We start from the raw sequence: 25000 nt of genomic DNA, 5'->3' as shown, positions 1-25000 counted from the left end.
TGATGTTTCGACGTGTATATAGAAAGCGGACTAAACAATATGCCCCGTATTACATGATGATCAGGTGCGCTCGGCTGTTGTTCTCGTCTTGGGCGACATAAACCATACAGATCCATTTATATTTATTATCACATTTTGTTGTTTTTTTATACTTAACATCATTTAACCATTTATCATAATTTGCGCGTAATACCCGTCAAAAATAACCAAGACGATGATACCGTTCAGTACGTGTCTCTGCTTTGGAAAACATGCTTTTTCTTCATGGCATGTCGTTGGGGATAATGCTACCTTAAGACCAGCTGGGAATATATCTGATTGTGAGGTAAGTTGTTTTTTTTTTTTTTTTTTTTTTTTTTGGTTTTGTAAGCAATGTGTTGTTTTTTGTTTTTTTTTTGTAAGCAATGTGTTGTTTTTATTATTATTCGTTGATGTGTAAGGAAACGAAGTAAATATTTTAAATTACTACAATCTGTTTGAGTGTATTTAACTGCATATTTAAAAAAAAAAAAAAAGTACGATCACTGTCCGCGTGGTTCTCGCTTCTACGTAACTTACGTGTTGCTGTTGCTCTCTGAGTGTGCTTTTAATAATTTCAACCGAACCAAATCGACTTGTGCCGAACTAAACATAACGGTACTTGTGCACTGACTGCATATCTCTATTGCCGCGCTGAAATAATGTTTTTTTTTTTATTTAGAAACCCATTCTTAACACAGGGAGGTTGTAGTTTCACTAAACAAAAATATCTAACAAATTGAATTTAAATCAAAAAAAAAAAAAAAAGCGCAGTAGCATAGATGTATAAGCACCAACTAAGTTTATGGTTAGAACAAGTTATGCAGAATACGGACTATACTGAAATAACGTTATCATTAAGAAACCTATTCTTAACATAGAGAGTGGATGCGCTTTGGAACTATTAGACACTTTGACTTTCATGTAAGAATTAAAAAGATAGGGTAAAATCTGAAGTATATTTGGAAAATCCTACAATAAAAAAGCATAGTCCGGATTCTGCATAAATACAATAGTTAGTACAGTCTAATCCGAATATAAGAGACCCCGAATATAAAAAAAACGGATATAAGAGATTTTCTCTGTTCCCAAATTAGAGTCTGTGTTAATGCATGTACAGTGTACCTATTTACTATGCCTCCCCACGGGACAGAGTTAGACACCAGGGTCGTTTTTTAACGTGAAGAAAAGGTACAAAAATAAAAATTGTCTCAGTCGTGAAGGATGTCTCCTCCACCGAAAGAGAACAAGAAAATGAAGTGCAGCATCTGAAGAACAGATACTACACTTTGATCTTGACCAAACCTATTGTATCGCCGCTGCGCAAGGGACCGGATAAGAAGTATCTTATATCCGGGTTACACTGTATTTAAAAAAAAAAAACAGTTCGGTTCAAATACTGTAGAAGTACTTTGATTTGTTAAGATTATTCCAATGCAATAGCGTAAAATGTAAAAACTCATATTTTAAACTATTTTAATTACAAAATTAAATGTATCGGAATGCATTTCGATTTATTGCTAGACAAGTCTCTTGCTTCCCATGAGGGCGAAGTTAGACACGTGTCTGTTCTTAATGTTTAGTTAAATCTCGCTATTCTAAAATAGGGAGAAGGGGGCATTTTGGGTCGAGACAAGCCTAAAATTTGCATCTGGCTATAAATATTTCTTTCGCTAACAGAGGGCAGGAAAGAGGAAGTGTAGTATTAGAACACTAACAAATACTGCACTTTGCTTATAGTAATATATATATATATATATATATATATATATATATAAGCCGGGTCGTGCATTTTAATGGTTAAAGAAAAAAATAAAAAATAATTACTTTGCGACCGTTCGAAATTTGAAAGGAGTTTGGGAGCATTTAAACTGTCGAATAATCATTTAAACTGACTTAAAATTCTTAAATGCATGAGCAGTTAAAGTTTTTGAAGACTTTTTTTCTTTACATTAAACAAGGTGTATTATTGCTACTTGGACGTAATGGGGTTACTAATTATGAACATGTCTAAAGGGACAATGTGTAGGAAGTTGAGTAGCAAGACGTTTGTGCACATTATATTTAAACTTATGCATGTCAGTATCGTCAGATAAGCAGGAAACAGGGAGTCAATTCCAAAGTCTAGTAGTCCGAGGAAGCTATTAGGCTTTCCGGCATCTAGGGACCTCCACAGTATGGCGTGAGATCTTGGTACCTGTCTGGTTAGGCGGGGATATGCACATCGCATGCTATGAGTTCATCAGAGCATACGACATTAAAATAACTTGGAAAACAGACACACGGATGCGACGTTGCGGCGATTGGACAGCGGTTGGAACTTGGTTGATTGTGCGAGCCCTATCAGATTTGAGACGTGTGTGTGTGCGTGCACTTTAACATGCTTTTTAAAATCGTATTTTCCAGATAAATTCCAGTTGTACATCTTTGTTAAATTGTTGGGTGAACGTACAGAATAGTTACAAAACTCCCTACCCTCCCCATGTTAAGAATGGCTTCCTAAATAACGTTTTTATTTTAGCAGGGTAACATAAGCGCATAAGTACCCTTTTTGGTGGACCTGAACGAGAATCACCCACACTTATCTGAATAAGCACCTACAACCTCCCCAGGTTAAGAACGGCTTCCGTTTTGCAATTTTTTTTCACTGGCTTATTATTGATAAATACTCTAATATATAGGGGATGGTAATTCTCGTTCAGATCCGCCCCGCTCTTTTTTTACCCTGTCTAAGAGTGAATGTGACTAGTGATAGATGCAGCAGCACCCCAGATGTGGCAACAAGATTCCATGCATGTGCGAATGGTGGCTTTGTAGATATATAGATTGCTCTCAGGTAGGAGTAATTTTCTAACATGGTAAAGGGAACCCATCTCCTTTGCAGCCGCATTGGCAATTTCATCGGAGTATTCTACATCTATTAATTTTATGAGTAATCAAAATGTTAACATAGTTATAATTTAGTAATTATTGGGTTCAATTAGAAATTTAATAAACAATCCTGTACTGTGTTTCGGAACATTTTAGATAAGGTGTGATGATATAGATCATTAAGACTAATATTCTCATCTTGGGTGCTTTTATTTGTTTTTTGTTTGTTTTTTGTTTGTTTGTTTTTTCATAATAACCTGTAAGCGTAATCAGTTCTAACTGACGGTGTTCTGCGGGTTGAAGGTTCAGTACTAAGTACGGTCGATATTAAGAATACCAGTACCCATTGCTTCACGCCTTACAAAACGTAAGCAAGCTACACCGCCGCCGCCGTTCGTTTTACGAAACAGGCCGGAAATGGTTGAACAGTTAATGACACAACTTTTTTCATTTTTTTTTTTTTCTTATGTAAAGTTACAATTAATTAACTCACTCTTTCCTACTTCGTATTAAGAATTTGTTTGATATTGTGTGTGTGAAAGTACAGAATAGTTAACAAAGTTACCCCCTCTGCCCGCGTGTTAAGAATGTCCTTTATAAATAAAATAATTATTTAGAAACCCATTCTTAAGATAGTAGAGGAAGTACTTTTGTTTTAAAGTTTAAATTATTTTTCATGTTTTCTTGCATTTTGTTCCGTTTTATTTGATCTTGGCTTTTGATCGCAAGGTCAAGGCTGCCTCATGCTTACGAAATTGCTGACGACATCCATCTTGATTCTTACACATTACCCCGGCCCATGTTAAGTTTTTAAATAACGTTTGATCGCGATATACACATACACATAGTTGACACATTTTATCGTGTATTTTTCTAGTTTATATAAGTAAAATAAATAAGAAATTTACTCGAAATAACCTCTCGTGTAATAATGCTAAAGATAAACATTTTGAATGCTTTTTTTTTTCTCGTATTATCCGCAAACTCTATTTAGCGACATCACCTTCAAATCAAATCAAAAAAAATTATTGTCACTTTTAATTAAATTGATATGGAACACGTACATCAAGTCTGTTGCCAAGGTCGCTGGAAAGATGGTGGGATCCTTTTACCGCTTCAAAAGATACTTCACTAATGATGCAATTCTCTATCTATATAAACGCCAAGTACATCCAAGGATGGAATACTGCTGCCATATCTGAGCAGGAGCTGCTAAAAACAGCCTATCCTGCCTTGACAGAGTACAAAATAGACTTCGTGGCTTAGTGGGGGATGCCCTTTTCTCTTCCCTGCAACCTCTCTCCTACAGTAGAGACGTTGCAAGCCTATCTTTGTTTTATCGTTATTTCCATGGCAGGTGCTCGTCTGAACTCCAATCTCGCCCCCCCCCCCGCCAATCTTTTATGAAAAACACTCGTCTAGCTGAATCCACTGTCAAAACCTTTCCCTACTCTTTATCTATGCCTAAATCAAAACGTAGATTCCATGAACAAAGCTTCTTAGAACTGCACGCCTGTGGAACTCTGTTCCGTCTGTCTGCTTCCCACCTGACTACAACCTGGAGGTCTTCACGTCCAACGTAAACAAATTCCTGATGAACCGCCCCCTTAAGTAGACACTTTATTAAATCTCCACACTAACGTACTGTACTTACAATAACCCTTATCCCTGAGTGGCTTCCGGGCCTTGATAAGCGGTGACCACCTTGTAAAAATAAATAAATAAAAATTGGTACTTGTGCATCTGTTACCGCGATGAACTAATAACGTTATTTAAAAAACTGTTGTTGACATGGGGAGGAAGATGTTTTGTAACTATTCTGTACTTTCATCTAACAATTTAATAAAAAAAAAATACGAAGCAAAAATTAAATTCAACTTAAATATTAACAAATAGCCTGGTGACATAGCTGTATAAGAACTCTGAATTGTTAAGGGAAAGTGCAAAATAGTTAACATAATACCCCATCCGATGTTAAGAATGGTTTTATAAATAACTTTATTTCCGCACAGTTTGTAAACTACGGAAGTACTAATACTTCAAAATGAAGCCTATTTACATTTTTTTTTTTTTTAATAGGATTTTTAAAAAAAAAGACATTGTTTTTGTTTTTCTTCGTTTTGGTTTAGTTTCATTTTGATAAATATTCAATAAATAAAGGATAATCGAATAGAATAGTTAACAAATATCCTCCCCCTGCTTCATCATGTTGAAAAAAAAAGGTTTTTAAATAATATTTAGAAATCCATTCTTAACATGAGGAGGATGAAATCATTATGTAGATTCATGTAGAAGTATTAGATTGGTGCAAAGTAAACACTTCATCAAATCTCCACACTAACGTACTGTACTTGCAATAACCCTTATCCCTGAGTGGCTTCCGGGCCTTGATAAGTGATGATCACTGTGTAAAAAAAATGTTTTTATCAGATATGTATACGTCAAAAACATTTTTGCACCAACCTAATAGTAATATAGGTACTCGTGCAGAGAGTGATCCGTGCTGAAATAACGTTATTATTTAAAAAGCCATTCTTAACATGGGGAGGGTGTTTTGTACCTATTTTGTACTTTAACCTTACAATTGAATAAAAACAACAACATATAACTTTAATTAAAAGTAGAAATACGATTTAAAAAAATAGCGCGGATCAATCTGCATTAGCACCGTAATATATTTGACGGACCTGTCACCCCTCTGCGCCTGATTTTCTTTCAAGATGGATTCAAATTTTACTGTAACTTTTGTTTAAATTATTAGTAGAATGTAAAGAATATTTGCCGTCCCCTCTCGACCCATGTTAAAAATGGCTTTTAGTTCAGCACGGTTCGTTAACCAAAAAAAAAAAAAAAAATTATGAGGGTGAGCGTTAAGATCCGCCATATCTTTTTTTAAATATAATATAAAAAAATAATACGCAGTTTATTTATCAAAGTTACAAATAGGCGAGAAACACGCACACAATGTCCTACCTGACAGTTTGACTTATGACGATGAAGTTTAGTTCTCTCTCACTGCAAGAATTCCGACAGCAGGAAGTGGAATCGAAAAGTCAGCGCCCCCGAGGAAGATCACTCTGACCTGAACAAAGTGTCTGGGTAGCCCGATCGGTATTTCTTAATAAGAGTGCTTCTGCTTCAGGCGATTAGCAATAAACTACCCCTTGCTCAAAGAGAGAAGGCAACGCCTGGGTGGGTGAGCCTCTTAGAACTGCACATAAGTAAACTCCCACTGCAAAATCAACAGTGACCGGATCTTTACAGAAATAGGCAGACCTGGAAGAAAATCCCCCCCTCCTCTATAATGTTAATCGGTATTTTGCAGTTGGTATTTTTACGACCTAACGTAGTATAAACACCCCCTCTCTTATGTTAAGAACGGCTTTCGGAATAAACACCTCAACCTCGAAAACTATACTACATGCTAAATATGCTATAAAAAATAGGGGCGGGGGGGTGATTTTCGCTCAAGTCCGTCCAGAAATGATTTAATCTCTGATTTGGGGGCGCTCATGATAAAAATCCTTAGTCGAGGCAGTGGGGAGGCACGCGTTCAATTTTATGTGATAATTTTCAACATATTTTTATTTTTCTATTTTGTTTTTTTGTGTTTTTAGTTTTGTATTTATTTCGATAAACATTCGTGTGTGATAGTAAATTAAAAAAAAAAAATATCCATGTGAATTTCTTAAAGTTATGGGTACTTGTAAACAATACGACCCAAACTAGAAATTTTTGTTGGATTAGGATAAAAATAATTAAAAGGTTAGATCTCATTTTGTAAAAATAGCAACGAAGTAAACATGTCATTTCCCGACCGATTTAATTTTAGTTTAAAACGTGATGCCGAGTTGGAATGAAGAAAAATAAGTCTGACTTCTTTTAGTGAATATATATAATATATATATATATATATAATATATATATATATATATATTCTTTCAACTAATTAAAATATTTAAAAACGTTTATTTCAAATTACTTTATTTTTGTCATTTTTTTATTTTTTATTTATTTTTTATTTATTTATTATTTTTTTTTACGAAATTCGGTACTTATGCAGATAGTGATCCGTACTGAAATAATAAGGTTATTATTTAAAAAGCCGTTCTTAACATGGGGAAAGGAGTGTTTTGTACCTATTTTGTACTTTAACCTTACAATTGAATAAAAAAAACATAATAAAACTTTAATTAAACGTGGAAATACGATTTAAAAAAAATAGCGTGAATCACTCTCTGCATTAGCACCCGAAATTCTTATATATTTTACATAATTCGCCAAAATATTTCACTTTAAATAAAACAATTTCATACTTTTTGGTTCTTGCGCAATCCACAAACCGTGCACTATTTATTTACTAGGCCCGACGTTGCGCGGGATTAAATAATGATCAACAAATGTTTCACGTTTCCATATTTTTATTGTCATCGAATTCGGTTAAATCGCTCATGTTTTAATAGATCGATTGATTTCCTACTCTAGTCGGTGACCCATCGCGGTGCACCGGAAGGGCGCTTTACATGCTTCTCGCAGTATCTTATGCTTTAATTGTGCTCTAAAGAGACACATTCGAACGCGTCACTGTCATATCAAAGAATATACTGTTTATTTTACATGCCAGGCGTTTCGGTTTGTGTGATAATAAAACTTCTCAAATGCTGTTAGGCTGTGTAAGGTGTTAACTTTGGTCTGCTCCTTCTTTCATCCAGTTATTTCGATTATCAATACTTATCGAAGGCATTCCGATACAGAATTTATCTAAGAACTGCTAGATACACTAAGTACTTTCGTGTAAAATTAAAAAAAACTAGCCGTTTTCGAGTCCATAGGAAACTAACTCGCACACACACATATATAAAGTTCCTTTTATATAATAAGGATTTTTATTTATTTATTCGTTTATTTATTTATAGGATTTTCAAGTTAAATTCAATTTTTACGTATGTTTACTTTTATTAAATTGTCAGGTGAAAATAAAGAATAATTTAAGTTTCACCTTCTTGTGTTAAGAATGGATGTCTAATATTTGAAATGTGAACAGCGACAGTACACTTTTTCTTTTTTTTTTTTTTTCAAATGTTTTGGTATATTTTTTACTTTAATCACAACTCCTCATTCAACGTTAAATTGACACCTTTTGAAGGTTTTCAGGTATGCTGAAAACGAATATTTCATTTAAATTTGAATCGGGCAAGTAGTTTACTGGATTTTAAGAACTTATGTTTTCACTAGCAGCCATGTTTTTTCTCAACCGAACGAATACTAACGCGTATGTGTGTTACAAAACACCTTTCCCCCATGTTAAGAATGGTTACAGCCACTGAAATTCATTAAGCAATGCATTGGAAAAAATGTCTAAATATACAAAAAAATTACTAGTCTGCCTCAAATTTGAATGTTATATTCGTTTTCAGCATACCCGAAAACCGACAAAAGTCGTCAATTTAAAGGTGACTGAATTGCAGCTAAATTAAAAAATTTATCAATTTTTTTTTCTAAAGATCAAAGAACAATATTTCGTTTTTCTTCATTTTTTTTTTCTTCTTTATTCCAACTTTTGAACTACTACCTTTCAAATACAATTACATGGGTTGGGAAACTACGTGTTTACTAGAAACGCACACGCACGTGATATCTTGTCTTTATAATTTTATTAATACGTACTTTGTGTGTGTGTGTGTGTGTGTGTGTGTGTGTGTGTGTGTGTGCAATGACCTCGGGTTACATTGCACGAAAAAGAGCGTGATAAAAGGGATTTTTTTTTTTTTTAAATGAAGTGGAGGAAACCTTATCTTGATAACTCCGTCTTAACGTCTTCCCACGGCAGTCAGATGCGTTACAAGGTCTCTTAACATGCGGCGCGTGGTGGTGGTGGTAGGGGGGTACCATCGCCGCCGAAACAGCACGTTAGAATTGTATAAACATCGCCAAGAACGGACTAGTCGGCATGCAACCGGCGATAAACGAACCTCCTCAAGGAAGTAATGCCTGGGTGAAATGGTCACTTAAGACTTAAACATAAACACTTTTCATTACAAGTTGCATTTTTATACGTATACCTTCAAACTCGAGATACGGCAAAAGCTTCGTACAGACAGAACGCGCACTTAGTTCTTAAATTAATTATTTTGCATCAATGTTTGATAAAATGTTTATGATAATATTGGCGGTTAAATTTACATATGTGCGTATGTCTATATGTGCGTGTATGTCTGTATATGTTTCTATATGTCTGTATCTGCGTATACTGTTATATATATATACTAGACAACCCGTGACCCGTTGGGTCAGTATGTTATATTAGCTATGGAATTCATGTATGAGTGTGACACTTATGACGTAAAGACGGATCACTTAAACATGAAAAAAAATTCTCCCTATTCGTGAAAAAGTTACCTATTTTTTCGAATAATTGCTCAAAAATCGAAAATTAAACATGATTTTCCTACGAATACAACGCCGATGAAAGTCATTTAGCAGCAAAAACGCACATGAACCTACCGATGAGAAATATAAGAATTAAAAACCCATATTGGAATCCTTCAACCAAGTTATAGAAACTTAAAATATAAAAAGAAATAATTAATAAAACCTGAAGCAAAAAAAAAAACTCTAAATAAATAAAATAAAACTAATATTGAAACAGATTAGTAAATGTGTCAACAAATTCACCGTTCTCGCACAACTATTTTGTATCTAGAAATGTAAACAAAAAATAAAAAAGTAGTAGTAGTTTTGGCTTTACTACAATTGTTCTTATGTTTGTCAGCGGGTTAAAGTTGTTTAGTTGCAATAAAATAGCGACAGTATAGTTGCAATAAAGAATAGTTGCAAAACACCCCCACTCTTCCCATGTTAAATAATAATTTCGAAATAATAACGTTAATATTTCAGTGCGCAGGTCAAAATCTGCAAAAGAAGCGATTTGTTTTTATTTGTGTACGTTGTTATGGCTTAATGTTTATGCGTGCATGCGCAACCGGATGTCGTAAACTGGAAAGTGGGTTACATCACTCGTTACAAGGCCATTTGAGTTTTATAATTATATATATATATATATATATATATATATATATATATATATATATATACATACAATTTTCCTACTGGTTTTATATATAAACATAAGTGCACGCTTGTTAACTTGTCGATTCAAAAGGGAATGCAACTTTGGATAGCAAATGTGGTTTATGTTCAAACAGAACGGTGTTGCTTAAATATAATACATCATTTCCGCAAATGTGTATATATATATATTTTTTTTTTCTGGGGATGCGGAATCCAGCTAGATGCCAGACATTCACCCGCTCGCTAACTTATATGTTCTAACCGGAAACACCTTTTAAATACTCTAGCCGCCCCTGTAGGTACAATTGTTTGCATCTCTCTTGCACTTGGTTCACCGGGTATATTTGTCAGGTAGTTTTTAAATTTCTTTTTTTCAGGAATCCGGTTGTTGAGATCTTCCTTAGATTCTTTTTTCTTTCCATGCCTTGTTATTTGGTTATGTTTTCGTTTTTAGCACGGTTTAATCCGCATGTGCAGGATTCTTTTGTTTAATATTTTTAGACGAACCTTTTTTGCTATATGCGCTTCGACTAAACTAGGCACCGCCAAAAATGGCCGCAAAATCAAGTTGTTGTTGTTTTTTAAAACTAAATTACATTTATTAAAATCCATTATTTCCGAGTAACTTTTTTTTTCCAGAAAGATAAAACCCTGAATTTTATCATATAGAAAACAGAATAATGTAAAACTTTTTCTACTATTTTTAATTAAATTTTAAATGTTAAATTTTCCCAAAAAGTTAACAATTGACATTTTTTGTCTTGCACAAAAAACGTACTTAAATATTAAAAAAAAAAGGTTTTTGAAATAATTAATTTATTTATTTATTGTCTAACTAAGATTTAGGATGATTTTCTAAGAGAATATGCAAAAATATTATAGGATAAGTACCTGAATTTCAAATAATTCCACTTATTCATATAGGTAACCAGATATTTCGCGTTCATGTAGAGTCGAGATCGACTCTGTTTACGTTTGCGGATTATAAGAAGAAAACTATGGAAGACCAAACAGGCCAAAAAAAACTTATTTTTCAGTGACGAAAATTTCAATGTATTATAAAGCTGAGGCTGGCCAGTACCAGATGGGTGACCATTTGTATGAGTTTGGTTTTTAATGTATATGTGTGTGGGGGTCAGACTCCCCAAAATGGGGGGGGGGCAATTTAAAGCAGAATAAAAAAAAATTATTTCAGCGCGTTTGGTCCACCGTAGTCGAAAGGCGGCAAACGTTTTCAAACGGGATCGAAAAAAATGATGCTATTTTTAACACAAAGGGCACAACATTTATCGAATTTTTTTTTTTATATCAATTATTCAAAGCATGCCCTGTTTAATAATGGTCATGCATTATTCGGCTCGCTAAAAAAAAATTGTTAATTTATTTATCAAAAATTTTAAAATGGCTTTTTTCGTATAAATATTAAAAAAAATTTTTTTTTGTTTTGCTTAACTTAAATTAATTATTTTACTTAACATATTCACCGAATTTCACACTTCAAAACTCAAAAGCGGGGTAATTAAATATAATCGAAGTTCTGATATTCAGACGTCAAAATAAGGTATGCAAACAATTTTTTTTTTTTTTTTTTTTTAATCTATAATTCTGTCCCTTACAACAACACAATATGTTTTGTTCAGTTCCAGATGATTATTTTAAGCATATTTGTTCCCACTTCAAAACAAGGGGGGGTTTTGTAAGCAAAAAAAAATATATAAATATCGTTTATGAAAAATAAGTACACTGTTATAAAGTTCATTCTTCTCCTAATAATCGCTGAAAATTTCGTATTGATCGGATAATTACCTGATTTTTGGTAGATTTTTAAAAAGACGGTCCGTCAAAAAGTACTGACCTGCCCCCCCAATTTTGGCGGTGCCTAGACTAAACCAAACGACGGCTGAAGTCTCAAGACATATTCAGTTGTGAAACTGAGTATTTCTTTTTTTTTCATTTTTTTATTGTTTTTTTTTCCATTTTTTTTATTGTTTTTCATTTTTTTTTCACATTTTCATTTTATTTTTCATTGTTTTTTTTCTCATTTTAAAAAATTTTTTCGTTTTTTTTTTTTTGTCATTTCTTTTTCATTATATTTACTTCGAAAAAGTTGATTATGTTCTGTAAAAACACAGCAAAAAAAAAATGATTATTTAGTTTGACAAGAGTTCAACTGTCTTTGGCCTTGATTGGAGCATGTATACCAGAAATGTCTGTACCGAGAAAAGGTTATACTAAATAAATATGCCTGTATTTCATCTTGAGCATAAACACACTAATATAAAAACACAAACTCCTGCGTGTGTTTGCTTTATTAAAACTACATTTGGAATGAATAATATATGGGTTCGACCCTCGTGGTTGGTGAGTAGATTAAATAAAGCGATTAGTCTTGAAAAGATAAAGACGGAACACGTCTCTTATATATATTTATGTCATCCAGAGACACTGTTTTGCTGTATCACAGACCTTTAGTGCGGTTAGAGTAGCAGCCATCCCAAACTAGAGTACAAACCTACAATCAAGTTGATAGTCAGCGGTTCTAACCTTTGGCCCATGCGATCGATGCCCGAAAACGATCTTCTCTAATGTCTATTTAAGCATTAGACTATTTACAGTGCTCGATTTGTTTATTTACAAAGAGCTTTGCGTTACACCGAGTAAGCAGGGGGTGAAATCGCTTAGGACATTGCTTTTCTCAAGAGGGGGATCTTAAAATAGTTGTCATTCATACATTGGTTCGCTGTATCGCAGCTCTTCAGTGCAGTTAGATTAGCAGCCATCCCGAACCAGAGTTCGAGGTTACAACTATCAAGTTAATATATTTCTTCTCTTCTTTTTCTAATTATTGTTGTTTACTTGCCAGGAGTTTTCACACTGGTGATCATCAGTGATTAATCACTGGTAATAATCACTGGTAATAATCGCTGGTGTTCCCTGGAGTAGTGACAATAAGCCTTCCCAGATTTCCAGTACTCTCCACTTTTTTGGGGGGGAGGGGGGTCTTTTGTAAATGATTTTGCGTTATGCCAACAGTCGCTTTCAATTGATTTTTCGCTGGCAGTGACCATTGGTCTTCACTGGAATTTGTGTGTCGCAATAAGTCTCCTGAAGGCCCCAGCTCTCATTGAGATCTTCCAGTGGAGTTCTGGTTAGTCCTTTCTCTCTCATCGGTCTTTCCATCCTCCTTAATCGTTCTCGATTTAGTATGGTTCCAGTCTGTGCCGACACTACACTTGTCATTTTATTTTGGGGCGGGGACATAGTTAACTTATTATTTGCGGTTTATTTTTGTTTTCTTTTTTTCCGTTTTCTTGGCTCTTGGTGTGCATATTCTGTTTTCTTTATTTCTATTGTAGTTTGTTTTATTTTCATCGCATAATAATAAAAATGATTACTAGCGGGACCTGTGAAAATTCCAAAGGAGACTCATTCATATGTAATATATAGATGTTGGCATTCTGTAGATGTTCAGCGTAAACGGAGACGCTCTAATATTATTGTAGTTTTTTATTAAAATTGCAAAAGTATTTATCTAAGTTAGCACGAACGCCCGGCAAAGCCTGGTCGTAAAGTATAATAATACTTTGATAAGTATGTTTCAACTTAAATAGAAATGGTATAATAAAATTATGGAGTCTGCGTTCGCGCCTGTACTCCATGGAAATATGGCACAAACTTTAACAAAAGACTTCATATCTATCTGCGTAAGTATACTTTGATAATTATGTTTCAGTTTGAAGAAATATGGTATAATAAAATTATTGGGTGTTCGTTCGCGTCTGACCTCCATAGAATGTAAATATGTCACAAAGTTTAACAAGGTTTTTTAAAAGGGGTGAGGGTCCACAATAACACCTTGACTTTAATCTTAGTTCACGTTAGCTTTTATTTATTTTTTAGTTGAATTATATTGTGTCGAATAAATTCATCTCATAAATTCACGTTCTTATTAAAGTGAAAGCCAAAAAAAAAAGGTCGGAATTCTAGACAATTCTCGACACAAATTTTTCATAACTGTTTTTCCTTCTCCACTTGCACGTGGCACTCTTTCGAAAATAGATAAATAGATAAATAATAAAAAAGAACCTTACTTCTTATCGTGTCAAAAGAAGGAAAAATCCTGCTCACGTGATTATGTGTCTTTTTAAAAAAACATTTACATAACCTTTTATTTTTATTTATATATCTGTTTAGCCTTTTTTTGTCAGTGTACTAGAAGGAATTCGGTTGATTACAACTCTTTCTGCGTGTTCTTTACATTACAATAGTACAACCCTGAATCCGACGACGCAATACTACACCGCTCAATACTGTAAGACTGAAACGAAGCTGTTCTGCTTGAAAAGGGCTCCATTTTCTTCTTATTCATATTTATATCGATTCTTTGCTTTAAAAAACTAAAGTAATTACGTGCTTATTTTTTTAATGTCCAATTTTGCTGTTTCGGATTATTTTACTAAAGAAAGTAAAGCTTCATTATTTTTCAAAATTGTTTTTGTTTCTTTGTTTTTCGATATTTCGTCGATATTATTTAGTAAGAGTGTTTAGCAGAAAAGCCAACACACCACTACCAAAAAAAAATAAATATACAAGAAATAAATGTTACCATAGTTCAGTTCATGTTTTTTGTTTGTTTTGAAATAGCTTTTAATGCTCTTTACTTGAAATAATTTCAGCGAACCGAAATTAAAACGAAATTTGAGGCGATAACTACTTAAATGAATTTTTATATAAACTACACATGCCATAATCGAATATTCCTCGAGCACAAAATAACGGAAAACATTAAAATATGTTTATAAATATTCCTTACGTTGACACAGAATTCTTATCGAAAACGGGGCTCTCCATTTCAAAGTCGCTGCCATTTTGATTTTTTTTAAACTGTTCGTGAATCAATTTTTTTTTTTTTTTTTTTTTTTACAAAATACTTAAAAATACAAACCAATGAACTTTTCCGCCATAAAAGTAACTTTTCTTAACTATGATAACATTTATATATATATATATATATATATATATATATATAACCTTTCCTCTTTGTAAGGAAACATCATTTTATTTATCACTCTTGGCTACGAATGGAAACAAAGTTGATATAAAAAAATTTTTTTTTTTTTCAAAAATTATCTTTACTTTCATCATATTTTGCTTAGGGTAAAATGTTTGAGTATCAAAACCTATCATACTTTCATCAATCACAGTCCGTTTTCCGTAGGCTGTTTTTGAACCCAGTCAACGACGGGTATTTCTGCTTTTTTTATAAAAAAAAAAAATGACTTACATGCCATCAGCTATAATTGAAACCAAAACTTAGGAAGAATTCTTGGTTAAATTATTTATGACAAGAAATGGAAGTACATAATAATTAAACGACTCTGATGTAAGCGTGATGTACAAATGAACATACACGCTATCGTATTAATATATAGAGTATTATGTTAACTTCAGTGTTGTGATGGTTTGCACTGTTTTGTTTTGTTTTTGTTTTGTTTTTGTTTTTGTTTTCAATCAAGAGTGGGCTTTTACACCAAAGCTAGTAAGCATAGCCAAAGAGTCAATTAGTTGGATAGCACTTGGCGTAGGATATTTGCTGTGCCAAGTAGAATGGACTTCTGGAGTAAGATGTATGTTGTAAAAGAAGTTCAACTGTCTTTCAGGATCGTCTGCAACTGAGCCAAGCGCACCTATGATGATTGGCACGATGGAAGTTTTCGTATTCCACAATCTAGCAATCTCCACTCAGTTTCTCCTTCTTTCTGCCTGTTAAGTTGATGTCGTTTGGGCAAGCCACATCAATAATTTGGCATTCATTGGTCTTTTTGTTTACAACTACAATATCCAGTTTCCTGAGAGTTATCTCTCGGTCACACTGAATCATGAAATCTCAGAATCTTAACGTCCCCATTTCCCACTACTGCTTTTGGATGATGTTGGCGCACCACCTGTCCGTCACTTCGATTCCAAACTTTTGGGTGCAAACTCCAAATGCAAATTTGCACATTTTGTTGTTAGGACAGTTGTACTCTTTTTGCGCAAGTATAGAATTCGCACTAACAATGTGTGACATTTTCAAAACTTACACCACACAGCCTGCACTTATCAGAATAATATATTATTATCTATATATTAATACGATAACGCGTGTGTTCTTTTATGTGTCGCGCTTACGTCCGGGTCGTTTAACTGTTATGTTCTATTTCTTGTCATAATTTTACCAAAAATTCTTCATAAGTTTTGGTTTCGACTATAGCTGATGACACTTAAATCACCTATTTTTTTTTTTTTTTTTTTTTAATAAATTTTGGTTTCGGTTTCGATTATGGCTGAAGGAATTCGAGTTATATATACATACATATATTTTTTTCATAAGTTTTTATTTCGGTTTCGATTCAAGCTAATGCACCAAAGTTTTTTTTTGTGTTTTTTGTTTTTTTTAAATCGCAACTTTGTAACATGTACAAATCGATAGAACATTAACTCTATAATAATATATACGAAATCTGCAATAATTAAAATATCATATTTAAGCGTACTTTACGACCGGGAGTTCGTGCTAGCTTAGATAAATATTTTTGCAGTTTTAATAAAAAAGCTACAATATCAGAGCGTCTCCATTTACACTACATCTGCAGAATGCCAACATCAACATATTACATAGGAATTTCCACAGTTCCCGCTCGTTATAATTATTATTATTACTACTACTATTATAAGGAGATATGATAGTTTATATTAGTTTTCAGTATTTACTTTAAACATGTCCAATACGTGAGTAGAACTATGTAGTAAGTTATGAAAATATATAACGCAATTGAGCTATACAGAATCTCCAGCGTTTCACGCCCGTAAGAGTTCGGCGAGATGAAATTGTACGGGTGGTTGTAGGTGTGTTTGTGTGAGGGTGGGGGCACAATTCGGTTTCGTGAAGTGAAAATTGATATCTATTATAAGGATGAGTGTGGGAGGAGGAGGGGCACTGCTAGCGAAACAATTATTGCGCAATAATTACAATGTCACCGCTCCTGAAAGGGCATGATTTGAGTTCAAAGGCGATAAAAGTGCATAACGAATGTAAACAACGCAAGGATAAGCGTAGAAAGATTGATAGTTCGGCGTTTTCCTTCTCCCGAAATTTTTTTCCGCAAAACAATCTCCAGTTTTGTCTATCCTACTATTTAATCGCTACCTGGAGGGAAAAATCAGTTTCAAACACGCACACACAAGCACATATATATTAGCAAGCCGCCCGGCATTGTCCGGTCGTAAAATACGCTTAAATGATATTTTGATTAATGTAGATTTCGTATATATTAATTATATTACATTGAACCCAATATATAATAATGATTTTAAAAAGTAAAAAAAAAAAAATAACTAGTGCGCCACCACCGAGAATAGAAACCAAAACGTTTAGCTTTCGATTTATTTATTTTTTCTTTGACTTTAATGCCTGCCCTATAAAGACATGTTTTCTGCAAAGCTAAAAATTACATGAACCATTAACTATTAAGTTAAGCATGCATATTCGTAATGCCGTCGTTCGAGCTTCACCTGGCAAATTTCATTTTTTTTTTTAATTTTCACATATTTGCATCGATTCTCCCAAGCTAAAACAGTTTTGCATGGGTTCGAATATCCTATATATTGAGTTTCATGACTGTAGACCAAAAACTGACAAGAGTTTGGTTGTCAAAATTTTTAAACAAATATATATGCGCACACATAAATATATACAGAAAGAGGTTTGTATTTACTATAAGTTTTTTTACGTAAATATTACGCAAGTATAAATCATGTAGAATATCTGCATGCCTATAACTACATGTAATAGATGATCATCCCATAAGAAAACCGAAAAGAAAATAGTAAATTAATGAAAAGGAATGTTTAAAAGAATATGCAAATTAGCTAGATCGTTTGCTTGTTAATGCAATATCACGATTCATATATAACAAAATTGTATTTTCTTAAATTTAAAAAAGACACTTGCCTTTTTCTATCTTGGGCTTTGGGCCAAGATCAAAGTGTAATATATATAATACTAAAAGTCTATGGATCTTGTATGTTTGCAATCAGATTTCCGGTTTTCAACATCCGGTTGCGCATGCGTAAATAGCAACGTCTTCAATCCGTTATTCCAATTCCGGAATTTTTATATCGCTTTTAATACAAAGAATTTCATTTAATTTGATCAAATAGTTATTTATATATACAAATAATACATAGATTCATAGATAATTATAATATATATTATAAAATCTATTTATCTATGAATCTATTAATAATATGAAATATTACCCTATACAATTTATGGAAAGAAAACACATCTCACTTTCCCTCTAATAGATTTCAACACTCCTACTCCCTCTGTTTTCGTTACGTACGCGAGAAATAGTTACGTGTATGTGTGAGAGAGAGAAAAAGAGAGCGATGTAAAACTGGATAGAGTTATCCCCCTTAACTAATGCAGACCTTTTTACTAGAGGGCGTTATTACAAAAAAATTTCTTTTTCTTCTTCCCATGTTTTTTAAAGTCGTCTGCTTACATTTCCAAACGGAAAGCTGAATCGGTAAATGCACACATTTCTATTACATTAAATAGTGTTTTCCTTTACACAATGGGTACTGAATGTTTGCTTAAATTAAATGAAAAAAGTTACATTTTATTTTCATTTTCTATTTTAAAAGCCATTATTAACATGTGGAGAGTGTTTTTTTTTTTTATTATTCTGTACTTTCAACTAACAATTTCATTTAAAAGATGATATATCAAAATTTGAATTTAACTATAATAAGGATTATGATACCTGTTCAGTGCATAAGTATGACCAACCACTTATAATTCAGTAACTGTAATTTAAAAAAAAATAACAATTATAATAAACAGAACGACTCATAGAAATCTATCTATATTCTTTTTTCATTTTAATATACTTTCATAGAAATGCTTCTGTTATGTAAAAAAAAAAACTATTTTCTTTATGCCACAAGTGTCACGCTCATACATGAATTCCATAGCTAATATAACGTACTGACCCAACGGGTCACGGGTGGTCTAGTATATATTAAATACCGACCTTCCATCTAACTGTGCCCTCGTGGGAAAGGCAAGTAAACAAGAAAAATCTGAAAAATGGTTTTAATATGAATATCAATACACAAACAAAAATGTAGGAGTGTGTATATATATATATATATATATATATATTTTTTACACAGAGATCACCACTTATCAAGGCCCGGAAGCCACTCACGGATAAGGGTTATTGCAAGTACATTACGTTAGTGAGGAGATTTGATGAAGTGTTTACTTAAGGGGGCGGTTCATTAGGAATTTGTTAACATTAGACTTGAAGACATCCAAGTTGTAGTCCGGAGGGAAGCAGGCAGACGGAACAGAGTTCCACAGGCGTGCAGTTCTAAGAAAGAAGCTTTGTTCATGAAATCCGCGTTTTGATTTAGGCACAGATATAGAGTGGGGGAAATTTTTCACAGTGGATTCAGCTAGACGGATATTTTTCGTGAAAGATTGGCGAGGGGGGACCAGATTAATGTGTGTGTGTATTTACATAAATATTTTAAATAAATAAGGTTATAAATAATTATTACGTGCATAAGTCATCTATATACATGCGTGTTTCAGCGTTTATTCCTCATCAGTATGGCTAGAAACATGCATGTATATAGATGACTTACGTTTATGCCCGTAATAATTATTAGAAATAAAAAAATAAAAAGTAATACGTCCAAAGATATGTGGGCGAAAAAAAATATAAACAAGGGCAAATAACTCCTTTCTTATAATAAAAAAAAAGTTCAGGGAAAAGCGAAAAAGAAATAAATTAGTACGGAATCGCTAATAAAAATAAATAAATGCCGATTAGACACTGTTTGCTAGTGTCGAAAGTGCGTGGGTTTGTCAGATCAACCTTGCAAGAAGATAATTTTCCCTCCAAGTAAATCATGACTAAATATTCAAAATCTCCTATAAGATAAATTTCACTTGTCCGTTTAAATATATGTCTGTATGTTTGTTCTCGAAGAACTTGCGACGGATTTTCACGAGATTTGCATCGTTTTGAAACTCAACCCTTCGAAAGACAAATATCGAAAAATTGGCCAAATACTTAATTCTTTCACCCTCAACTGGGCACTTCTCTAAAAGTAGGGGTCGATTTTTTCGTCGATATTTTCGAAAGTCTCCCCATGTTTTCGATTGTCTAGTCTTAATTAAAAACTACGTAACTTCCGATTCGGACAACACGTAACTTTTTTTCTTTCCCCCCCCCCCATGCTTTTCCTCTTTCACGGTACGGGTTAAAGCTTACCTGCTTACTACAACTTTTCTTTTTTTGCTCAACACACACCTAAAACACCCGGGCAACGCCAGGCACATAGGCTAGTATATAATATTCGAAATCAAAAGATCAAATCAGTATGTCTAATCCAGAAGGAATGGAGCAATTTCTTAAGTGATCTTATTTCAAGTAAAAACATTATGCTGGATTATCTACTAGACGAGATGAACTCTTTACCTGGAAACTAGTAAGACGAGGGGGCCAAACTAAAGATTACTGTAACATGTTCAATAAGTTAATTGTGGAAATAAGATTGTGTTCTTAACAACTTAACTAGGTTTTTGAGATGTGGAGTAGTATTTTAATGGAACACTCACATATCTATGTATCGCATATAAAGTAAAGTATTAGCTCATAAAAGGCGTCCATTCTACGGGAAATACAAAAAAAGTATAAGAAAAAAAATATATATGCATGTATATACAACATGCATATATATGCCTATGAATATATGCATATATATGGCTAAATATATATATACGTATATATGTTCGCATATACAGATGCGTATATATATGCATATATATGCGTGTGTATATATACGTATATATATATACACGCGTGTGTATATATACATATATATATGCATATATATAGGTGTATATATATATGCATATATATAGGTGTATATATATATGCATATATATAGGTGTATATATATATGCATATATATAGGTGTATATATATGCATATATATAGGTGTATATATATATGCATATATATAGGTGTATATATATGCATATATATAGGTGTATATATATATATGCATATATATAGGTGTATATATATGCATATATATAGGTGTATATATATGCATATATATAGGTGTATATATATGCATATATACAGGTGTATATATATGCATATATACAGGTGTATATATATGCATATATACAGGTGTATATATATGCATATATATATAGGTGTATATATAGGTGTATATATATGCATATATATAGGTGTATATATATATGCATATATATAGGTGTATATATATATGCATATATATAGGTGTATATATATATGCATATATATAGGTGTATATATATATGCATATATATAGGTGTATATATATATGCATATATATAGGTGTATATATATGCATATATATAGGTGCATATATATAGGTGTATATATATGCATATATATAGGTGTATATATATGCATATATATAGGTGTATATATATGCATATATATAGGTGTATATATATGCATATATATATAGGTGTATATATATAGGTGTATATATATATGCATATATATATAGGTGTATATATATATGCATATATATATAGGTGTATATATATATGCATATATATATAGGTGTATATATATATGCATATATATATAGGTGTATATATATATGCATATATATATAGGTGTATATATATATGCATATATATATAGGTGTATATATATATGCATATATATATAGGTGTATATATATATGCATATATATATAGGTGTATATATATATGCATATATATAGGTGTATATATATATGCATATATATATAGGTGTATATATATATGCATATATATATAGGTGTATATATATATGCATATATATATAGGTGTATATATATATGCATATATATATAGGTGTATATATATATGCATATATATAGGTGTATATATATATGCATATATATAGGTGTATATATACATATGCATATATATAGGTGTATATATACATATGCATATATATAGGTGTATATATATATATGCATATATATAGGTGTATATATATATGCATATATATAGGTGTATATATATATGCATATATATAGGTGTATATATATATGCATATATATAGGTGTATATATATATGCATATATATAGGTGAATATATATATGCATATATATAGGTGTATATATATATGCATATATATAGGTGAATATATATATGCATATATATAGGTGTATATATATATGCATATATATAGGTGTATATATATATGCATATATATAGGTGTATATATATGCATATATATAGGTGCATATATATAGGTGTATATATATGCATATATATAGATGCATATATATAGGTGCATATATATATAGGTGTATATATATGCATATATATAGGTGTATATATATGCATATATATAGGTGTATATATATGCATATATATAGATGCGTATATATATGCATATATATAGATGCATATATATAGGTGCATATATATATAGGTGTATATATATATGCATATATATAGATGCATATATATAGGTGCATATATATATAGGTGTATATATATATGCATATATATAGATGCGTATATATATGCATATATATAGGTGCATATATATATAGGTGTATATATATATATGCATATATATAGATGCATATATATAGGTGCATATATATATAGGTGTATATATATATGCATATATATAGGTGCATATATATATAGGTGCATATATATATAGGTGTATATATATGCATATATATAGGTGCATATATATATAGGTGTATATATATGCATATATATAGGTGCATATATATATAGGTGTATATATATGCATATATATAGGTGCATATATATATATAGGTGTATATATATGCATATATATAGGTGCATATATGTATAGGTGTATATATATGCATATATATGGGTGCATATATATATATATATAGGTGTATATATATGCATATATATGGGTGCATATATATATATATATATATATAGGTGTATATATATGCATATATATGGGTGCATATATATATATATATAGGTGTATATATATGGGTGCATATATATATATATAGGTGTATATATATGGGTGCATATATATATATATATAGGTGTATATATATGGGTGCATATATATATATATAGGTGTATATATATGGGTGCATATATATATATATAGGTGTATATATATGCATATATATAGGTGCATATATATAGGTGCATATATATATATAGGTGTATATATATGCATATATATACGTGCATATATATATAGGTGTATATATATGCATATGTATAGGTGTATATATATGCATATGTATAGGTGTATATATATGCATATATATAGGTGCATATATATAGGTGTATATATGCATATATATAGATGTATATATATGCATATATATATATAGATGTATATATATGCATATATATATATAGATGTATATATATGCATATATATATATAGATGTATATATATGCATATATATATATAGATGTATATATATGCATATATATATATAGATGTATATATATGCATATATATATATAGATGTATATATATGCATATATATATATAGATGTATATATATGCATATATATATATAGATGTATATATATGCATATATATATATAGATGTATATATATGCATATATATATATAGATGTATATATATGAATATATATATATAGATGTATATATATGCATATATATATATAGATGTATATATATGCATATATATATATAGATGTATATATATGCATATATATATAGATGTATATATATGCATATATATATAGATGTATATATATGCATATATATATAGATGTATATATATGCATATATATATAGATGTATATATATGCATATATATATAGATGTATATATATGCATATATATATAGATGTATATATATGCATATATATATAGATGTATATATATGCATATATATATAGATGTATATATATGCATATATATATAGATGTATATATATGCATATATATATATAGATGTATATATATTCATATATATATATAGATGTATATATATGCATATATATATATAGATGTATATATATGCATATATATATATAGATGTATATATATGCATATATATATATAGATGTATATATATGCATATATATATATAGATGTATATATATGCATATATATATATAGATGTATATATATGCATATATATATATAGATGTATATATATGCATATATATATAGATGTATATATATGCATATATATATAGATGTATATATATGCATATATATATAGATGTATATATATGCATATATATATAGATGTATATATATGCATATATATATAGATGTATATATATGCATATATATATAGATGTATATATATGCATATATATAGATGTATATATATGCATATATATATATATAGATGTATATATATGCATATATATATATATAGATGTATATAGATGTATATATATGCATATAGATGTATATAGATGTATATATATGCATATAGATGTATATAGATGTATATATATGCATATAGATGTATATAGATGTATATATATGCATATAGATGTATATAGATGTATATATATGCATATATATATATAGATGTATATATATGCATATATATATATAGATGTATATATATGCATGTATATATATATATAGATGTATATATATGCATGTATATATATATATAGATGTATATATATGCATGTATATATATATATAGATGTATATATATGCATGTATATATATATATAGATGTATATATATGCATGTATATATATATATAGATGTATATATATGCATGTATATATATATATAGATGTATATATATGCATGTATATATATATATAGATGTATATATATGCATGTATATATATATATAGATGTATATATATGCATGTATATATATATAGATGTATATATATGCATGTATATATATATAGATGTATATATATGCATGTATATATATATATAGATGT

At 30.8% G+C, this 25000-nt stretch overlaps 1 protein-coding gene across 2 annotated transcripts in view; it reads left to right on the top strand.

The window, feature by feature from the left end:
• The window catches only part of LOC145296711 (high affinity 3',5'-cyclic-AMP phosphodiesterase 7A-like), a 434586-nt gene that overhangs the window by 335 nt on the left and 409251 nt on the right, over nucleotides 1-25000 (top strand). Inside the window, exon 1 of one of the 2 annotated variants that reach the window (XM_080142693.1) lies at nucleotides 1-325. This exon is cut by the window's left edge and continues 335 nt beyond it. In XM_080142693.1, coding sequence (XP_079998819.1) covers nucleotides 215-325 — 111 coding nt within the window. In that variant the 5' untranslated portion in view covers nucleotides 1-214. The remainder of the gene's footprint in view (nucleotides 326-25000) is intronic. The other variant, XM_080142690.1, reaches the window with a different exon arrangement.

Source organism: Euprymna scolopes, chromosome 17 (genome assembly GCF_053919585.1).
Source record: "Euprymna scolopes isolate OS-2025 chromosome 17, ASM5391958v1, whole genome shotgun sequence".
Lineage (NCBI taxonomy): Eukaryota > Metazoa > Mollusca > Cephalopoda > Sepiida > Sepiolidae > Euprymna > Euprymna scolopes.
Note: the sequence above shows the minus strand (reverse complement) of the source record. Positions and strands in the feature narration are given on the sequence as shown.